Below are 8,302 nucleotides of genomic sequence, written 5' to 3'. Positions count from 1 at the left end.
TCAGGAGTGTCAATGTGATAGAACCCTAAACCGGCGGCTGCACTTCCAAAGTAAGTAGCAGTGGGTTGTGGTTTAGCCCATGCCACACAGTTGTTCACATTGTGACTACCGGCACATACGAAGCATCTTTTTGGCTCAATGCAATTCCCCACACAGTGACCCGGCCAACTACAATTAAAACATATCATATCCTTGTACCTAGGGTCTAGAGCTTGCACAATAGGGGCCTGAGGGGGGTGCAGGGAGATTGGTAGCTGGGGGCGGGGCGGGAGGAGGAGCAACAACATTCTGTTTCTCCCTAGCCCTAGCCTTGGTCGCCGGCACAACTTTCGGCTGATTTCCAACAGGGGAAACTTTGGTGTCCTGACGATTTTTCTTGCATGGAGGAGGCCTTTGATTCCGCATGTGGTCCATCTGCCCCTTATTCTCTATCTCTCCCCGAACTACTTGAGTGAACGATCTAGATCCAAGGGCACCCCCTCGGTGGAAATCTTAAAATTCGTAGGGGAGGGGTCAAAGCGACTCAGAGCTTTCACGGGAAAGCAATCTTGAAGAGTAAAATTCTTTGCTAGGAACAAGTCCTTCCTCACCCACAAGAGATTGGGGATCGAGAAATTAGGGTTTGAAGGGCAAGCATGCGCCTTATAACGACGCTGCCGATGGCACGAGGACGAAACAACCTATAGTTGCCCATAAAATTCCGCTACCTCCTCCGAAACCCCGTGGGCGAGGTGAGAAGACACATTTTTTCCTTTGCGCCTTCTTCCCGACCACACATCCACGAATAACTGAAGCGGGGGTAATCGGGTGGGCATGTGGCCACCAACTAGGCTTGGCCAGTTCAAATTAATCTCCCCCCCAATCGCAGAAGCGATCTCTTGAACATCCCGTGGAATTTCATTACCCCCGGACTAGCCTCAATAGAATTATCACTGTCGACAAAATCAGATCCCAAATCATCCTGAGGGACAACCCTCAAATCACCTTCTCACTATGTATCTAATTTTTTTCCCGATTAAAACGAGGACGAGAACTGAACTGACTAACCTCCATCGGTTAATGTAATGTTAATGTTAATCTCAATCTCATCACCAACTTAATTAGCCAGCCAGCCAGCCAGCCAGCCAAAACGATCCCTGGTACTAGATGTAATGGTATGGTATGGCGTGCCACTTGCTTGTCACATCACATGACATGACAAGCTTGATTTTTTTTTTAATTATGCTCCTCCTCACATACTTCCACTTACAGGACTGACTGCCTGCCTGTCCTCGTGTAGCACAGTGAAATTAATGGAATCCAAAGCAGAGGCCATCTTATTTACTCCTACTGTAATATACTAGGGTGTTTGTAGCCGATCTAAACTAAATAGTAAAATAGAAATAAATGAAGAAATTGTTTTTAATCTCTTATTACAACAGTAATGCCATAGTAGTTGTAGATTAGAAGTAAATCACAAGTTGATGTGCTTGCATATGATATGATTCCTTTCCTCCTGCTGTAGTGTAGGCTGAAGCTCGCTGTCAAGGCTCCATTCCTTTTCTTCCACCAAACCAAAGCAGCTTCCTTTCTTTCGCGCACTAAGCAGCAGCAGCAGCAGCAGCTTGAGGCTTGAGCACAAGCACCACCACTGCTCTCTCCTCCTCCTCTTCCCCCCCCCCCCCCCCCCCCCCCGCCCCAATTTTATTTATTTATTTATATCTTACCTCCTGCTATTTATCCCTCCCATCATCTGTAACTGTTCCCATTAGGAGAGGATTTCTCTTCCGCAAACTTGTTGAATTTTCTTTCTTCTTGCTTCTCCCAAATCCCCGCACTTGCTCCTGCTCCCCCCCCATCCAGGTAGATTGAGCATTTTTTGGTCTAGATCTTTCGCTGCCGCAAGATCTGAACCCCACCCACGGCGACGGCGACGGCGACGGCGATGAGGCCGGACACGCGCCTCGACTCGGCCGCGTTCCAGCTCACTCCGACCCGCACCAGGTAACTCAAGCTCAAGCTCAACCTCCCATCCCTCCCATAATATGCGGATCTGCGCCGCCAGCAAACCAATCCCCAATCTTTGCAAAGCTCTGCTCTTTCTCCCAGAGGTGATAGATCCAGGGTTCATACTTATTGCTCAATTTTGTCTTATGCTGATTACTCTACCTTACTGATTGGCATCTGCAACAATTTCTTTTCTTTTATGTGTGTGTGTGTGTGTGTGTGTGTGTCGGTAACAGTAGCATCACAAGGAATTTTTACCCCCTTTCTTTCTTTCTTTCTTTCTTTTTTCTAGGTGTGATTTGGTTGTGGTGGTGAATGGGAGGAAGGAGAAGATCGCCTCCGGCCTGCTCAACCCCTTCGTCGCGCACCTGAAGGCCGCCCAGGACCAGATCGCCAAGGGTGGCTACACCATCCTGCTCCAGCCCGATCCGGGTGCCGACGCGCCATGGTTCACCAGGGGCACCATCCAGAGGTTCGTCCTCTGTCCGTCGTGTTTGTTTGGCTGCCGACACTGACATTTTGCTCCTTTCTTGTTGGCATTAGGTTCGTCCGTTTCGTGAGCACGCCGGAGGTCCTGGAGCGGGTCACCACCATCGAGTCCGAGATACTGCAGCTCCACGACGCCATCGCCGTCCAGAACAATGCAAATATTGGACTCAAATCTGTAAGTGCACGACTATCATCTCTAATGTAATGTGTACCTGTTTGTTTGTCTGTCTGTTGAGAGTAATAATTAGCAGACCGGTGACATGTTTGTGTTTGGGATTTGCCAGGCAGAAGGCTATAATGTGGACTCCTCCATGGAAGGTACAATACAAGAGATGCTACCGACTTCATTTCTACCAATAAATCTTGGGCAATGCTTGTTCGTAAATGGAAATGCAGATGCTGCTGTTTTAAAATCTATCATCCGTTATGGACTTTGGTACGGTGTACCATCGGTCACAGCTGTTGTGTTAGCCAGTTGGTTAGGTAGTACTACATGATAGTGGACGGCACAAAAGTATTTTTATGTTTGATGCATGTCCTGTCCTGATTCGTGCTTACACATTCTCTTCTGTTTTACCTAACTTATGTCGGAAGCTGATTATTCTATAAGATGGATGTAACCATCATTAAGTGCACTAGTTTTCAGGACGATTCGTACCTGCATAAAAATTAATCCTGAGGGATTTATACATGTTTCCTCATGATAGTTTGATCTGAACTGAAACATGATTTTGCGTCCCGTTTTCCGTCGACAAATATACCTGACATGCCCCTTTACAGGTAGCAAGACAAGTTATGATCCTGATGGTGATAAGGCACTCGTTCTGTACAAGGTATGGCTGTGTCGATAGGTAATAAAACTGTTTTTTCGCTATGTAAATGTCGTGGTAAGAGGGGTTTATAACTCTCATGTTTTTTTGCATCAATGACAGCCTGGCACACATCCAGCATCAACACTGCAGAGCGACACTGGAGTACACGAGGAGCATTCAAAGTATTTATTTCTCACATTCTTTTCCTGCTTTCATCTAATGAACGGTTTCTCACACTCATTCTACAGCCAAATCCAGCTCTTTGATTTCTTTATCTGCACTCTTTTTTGGGATGATGTCTTGTTTTTTGGAATTTCCTTTTTTATCTGCATTGTGGTAAGGTGTGAATGGATTTTTTTTACAATGTTTTGCAGAGTTCAACTTCTCAGAGTGCTGGAGACTCGCAAGACTGTCTTACGTAAAGAGCAGGCTATGGCCTTTGCCCGTGCTGTAGCTGCTGGTTTTGATATAGACAACCTGCTATATTTGATATCGTTCGCAGAGCGTTTTGGTGCTTCACGCTTGATGTAAGTATGCCTTCTAATAGATGAAATAGTATCATGCTTGATGTACCGGATCTTTCCATTGGATACGGCTTATATTCCTCTAGATGATGTGAACCTGAGGCTGCTGATTATCCTCATATGCATAATGCATTCCATTCTGATGCTAATTATACAGGCTTGTTGAATGTTGCTGCAATGCACAAGTAGCTTAAGCAATTTCTGTGAGTGCAAAAGTACCAAATCTGTTCCGCTAACTGTGTTGGTGTTCGCTATCAATTAATAGGAAGGCGTGTACACAGTTCATTGATTTGTGGAGGCAAAAACATGAAACTGGACAGTGGATTGACGTTGAACCTGAAGCAATGTCTGCACGCTCTGAATTTCCTCCCTTCAATGCTGCTGGCATTATGTTAATGGGAGATAAAGAAACAATGTCTGTCTCTAATGGAGATACAAATGGCGAAGATGCTGCTAAAGCTGGTACGTTGGTGCCATCACTTTGCGTACTTTCCAAATGCTCACAAGAACCCTTTGTTTTGTATTTGTATTAGATAAGTGAACTGTGTTACCTGCATCATGCAGGCTGCATGACCGTTCACTTTATTTCTTCCATAACCCATACCAACGTTTTATTTTAAGTTTTCTGTTAACTGAAAATTGTGACCAAAATTATTCGTAAATATTGCCGCCTTGTGCTTATTTTCACACGACAATTTTTCTTCCAATTTGAAATGCCCTTTTGCCTGGTTATTACTGCACAGGCACGTTGAGTTTGTACCCTTTTTTTTGTCAACCTATGTACATAATTGATGCATGTTTCGCCTTTTCTTCTTTACTGTGGGAGAGAACTTGGATCTGAGGAATCAGTTTTCTGTTGCTTGACAGATCACAGGACACCTCAACACTTAGGAGCTCCCCATCGTGGTCCATATCAATCAGGATATCCACCATGGGCAATGCATCCGCCTTACCCCATGCAAGGCATGCCACCATACTACCCTGGGGCAAACCCATATTACCCTCCTCCCTACCCCCCAACAGATGATCCCAGGTACAACCACTCAGAAAGGAGACCATCAAGGAAGAACTCATCAGATAGCAAGGACTTCGACAACTCTGATGATGAGAGTGATGACGAAAGTGGTTCAGAGAGGGAGAGTTCTCATGGCCGCAAGTCGAGTAAAAAGGGCAATCGGTCAGGCAAGAAAAAATCTAATGTAATTGTTATACGCAATGTAAATGTAACATCAAGGAAGAAGCATGGGTCATCAGAGAGCGAGTCTCAATCAGGTTCTGATGTGGCATCAGAGGATAGTGATGATTCACACAGAAAATCCAGCAAGAGGAATCATCATAAGCGCTCGAGCTCGAAGAAAAAAGGGGGCAAGAAAACCACTGTTGAGTCTGAAGATGAGTACACCAAGGATGAAGTGTCTAATGGGCATCAAGATGGAGATCAAGGAAACTGGAATGCGTTCCAGAATTTCTTGCTCAGAGACGAAGAGAAGACAAGAGATGATAATGACGCGGACATGTTCGCTGGCGAAAGAGGGCCACCACCACCCTCTAGGAGGAAAGAGAACACAAGAAATATGGATGATCCTATTCTTTTATCCGATCGAGGTTCCGCTGATGTCAACGAGCGGAATGCAATACCTTTCAACACAGCCAATGGGAGAATTAGGGCCAGGCAGATAATGTCTGGTGATGAACTTATGATGTCTGGGGAAGGGCGGAGCTTTGTGGATGGCGACATGAAGGAGATAGAAGCCGGAGGTGGGGGATACAGAAGAGGGGCAAATGATGACTTCATGGTTTATGGACATGACAACTCAATGGACAGGGGGAGCTCTTTGGACCCCCTCGCCGAGGCACATTACAAGAGACCCACTGTGGAGGAAAAGAAGAATGTGCACACTATGAGCGACGAGTCTTTCATGATACGTGTTAGCTCCAACTCACACAATAATCTTGGAGCAGACGGCCGTACTGCGATTGACATAGATGCCGAGCTTGGCTCAAGTGTTCAGAAAACATCAGATGCCAAGGCTGGAGGTCAACTTTTCTATGAGCCAGATGAGTTGATTCCAGAGCGTGGATTTGAAGATGTGTCATTTGGATATGACCCATCAATGGACTATGATAGCCACATGCAGATTCAACATGACGTCAGTATTGAAGATGCAAATGCAGAGGATTTATCTGTTTGCGTCGAGAGTGAAGAAAAGACGCCTGGGAAAGATAAGAAGCTTAGAGGTTCACAGGAGGGTTTGGATAAAAGAAGGAAGGATGCCACAGCAAGAAGATTGTCGGCGCCCAAAGGCCCACTAACTGATGCACAGAAACGTGCGCAAAACCTACGGGCGTACAAAGCGGGCCTTCAAAAGGAAAAGAAAGAGCTGGTATTGATGCTTTACTTTTATACATTTTATATATTAAACAGTTTATTATTTTCTTCTGGTTTTAAGTGCAGTAATACCCTGTGATGTGTGCCCCACATGACTTAATTTACTCTATATACAACAGAGGGCCATAGTATTATCTATCTCCTTTAGGTGTGGCAAAATTAAATTAATATCCCCACCATTCTCACATGTATCAAATGCCATTTTTGCATCATTTTTTCCTACCCTGTTTAATTGTATATTTTTAATGTGTCTCCAGAGCAGAGTACAACACCACTACCCACACGCAATTTATATATTAAACGGTTTATTCTTTTCTTCTGGATTAAGTGCAGTAATGCCCTGTGATGTGTGCCCCACATGACTTAATATACTCTTTTTTAACACCCTCATAGCATATTTTAAATGACCAAATTGAATCTGTATACAACAGAGAGCATTTATAGTATTGTCTATCTCCTTTTGGCATGGCAAAATTTAATTATCAGATTCAAATGTATCAAATGCCATTTTTTCATCATTTTTTCCTACCCCTTTTAATTGTATATTTTTGATGTGTCTCCAGAGTAGAGTAGAACACCACTACCTACAAGCAATTATTAGGGCAAATAATGTGGTGGATAATTTCATTTGTTTGCATTGGCAGAATTGCAGTTTTTATCAGGATTGCTCAAACCGCTGATGGATTTGCTGTTTTCTTGTAAATAAATATTTTCAGGAAGCGGAGCAGATGAAACGGCTCGAAAGGCTTAAGCAAGAGAGGCAAAAGAGAATTGCTGCAAGAAGCGGCGCATCACATCCTCAGAAAACAGCTAAATCAAGCGCAGTGAGCAAGTCAACCTCATCCTTGGCTGAGATGAAAAAGGAGAAAAGTGGCAGCACACCTGAATCGTTGATTGAGCGATTGAAAAAGCTTGCTCAACCGAAAACCAATGCTTCAACTTTGAATCCGAAGCCAGCCACCGCGGACCACCCACGGAGGAGAAGCTTGCCGGAATAAGGTCGTTGTGCTTTGGGTATTTACTTTTGTTGATGAGGCCAACAATTCGATTTGTATTGATTAATTTTTTTGGTCTGTTGATTTCTAGTACATAATCTACACATTGTATTACAATGGAGTTGTTTGTATAATCTGCCCTGCCCTTTACATTGTATTACAATCTACACATTAACTCTCGTATATACTTGTGGATTGAACATATTGATCTGAAAAGAGGTGTACTGGTTTTGGTGTGTATACGTATGATTTTGTATATATACGCTGAGGAATGACTTGCATGAATATCTGTTGATCAGCTGAATTGATTCTTTGTTTTTTTTCCCTTTCAAATTGCTATAGTGTTCATACCTTGTTTTTAGGGGGAAACAAGAGTTTTCATTCAACAAGAGAATCTCAATCTTCTGAAAAATAAAAAATGTTGAACTTTTTCTTCCATGGCTTGAGCTCTTCAAAGATGCGCTATGTTCGTCCCAACAACTGGCCCTAAAATTTACATCAACGTCAATTCTGGCCTGTTCTCGTCGTGGCATGCCGCCGTCAGGACTCCCTCTAGTTGCTCGGGACGTCCGCCGAAAACATGCCTATCCGAAATGATCTGCGATTCATGGTAGCTTAATTAACATTCACGGCTATAGAAGCACAGAAATGCATATGTCGGTACATTTTTTTATATCTACTGAACCACCAAACTGTAACCAAAATAAATCAACTTTTACGTACCGTAGGAACAAAATCACGAATTTGATTTCAAACATCAATCACAGGCACATCACAAATCAATCAAGGATGGATGCATGCAACTATCACTACTCCCTCCGTTTCAGTTTATAAGTCCGGCACGTATATCTAGTTCGTCAATTTGACCAACTTAATAAGAGACATATATTACAAAAAATATATCATTAAAAACTTTAGATGTTCTATTTTCTAATGATAGAATTTTTATATTAAATAATATATTTTATATAAGTTAAATTGACGACCTAGGTACACGTGCATGCCTTATAAACTGTGACGGAGGGAGTAGTAGAAAAAGGCCGGGACTAATGCTAGCCCCGGTTCGGCCCCGAACCGGGGCTAATGGCCTTTCACGTGGCGGGTCTG

At 43.6% G+C, this 8,302-nt stretch overlaps 1 protein-coding gene across 1 annotated transcript; it reads left to right on the top strand.

The window, feature by feature from the left end:
- The first annotated feature begins 1,678 nt into the window (after positions 1–1,678).
- On the top strand, positions 1,679–7,411 carry LOC123395260 (COP1-interacting protein 7-like). Its single transcript, XM_045090220.1, has 10 exons — positions 1,679–1,983; positions 2,279–2,458; positions 2,530–2,650; positions 2,760–2,793; positions 3,256–3,308; positions 3,408–3,469; positions 3,662–3,814; positions 4,077–4,273; positions 4,679–6,195; positions 6,917–7,411. The coding sequence occupies exons 1-10, from the start codon at positions 1,925–1,927 to the stop codon at positions 7,196–7,198; spliced, it is 2,658 nt and encodes an 885-aa protein (XP_044946155.1). The 5' UTR covers positions 1,679–1,924; the 3' UTR covers positions 7,199–7,411.
- Positions 7,412–8,302: the final 891 nt, after the last annotated feature.

This window comes from Hordeum vulgare, chromosome 5H (assembly GCF_904849725.1).
Source record: "Hordeum vulgare subsp. vulgare chromosome 5H, MorexV3_pseudomolecules_assembly, whole genome shotgun sequence".
In the NCBI taxonomy this organism is placed as follows: domain Eukaryota; kingdom Viridiplantae; phylum Streptophyta; class Magnoliopsida; order Poales; family Poaceae; genus Hordeum; species Hordeum vulgare.
Note: the sequence above shows the minus strand (reverse complement) of the source record. Positions and strands in the feature narration are given on the sequence as shown.

Excerpts from the sequence above, each read along its gene's own strand:
- LOC123395260 (XM_045090220.1), top strand. The coding sequence starts at position 1,925 with ATGAGGCCGGACACGCGCCTCGACTCGGCCGCGTTCCAGCTCACTCCG. Across the intron at positions 2,459-2,529 it reads ACCAGGGGCACCATCCAGAG|GTTCGTCCGTTTCGTGAGCA; the intron begins GTTCGTCCTCTG and ends TGTTGGCATTAG. Across the intron at positions 3,470-3,661 it reads GTACACGAGGAGCATTCAAA|AGTTCAACTTCTCAGAGTGC; the intron begins GTATTTATTTCT and ends AATGTTTTGCAG.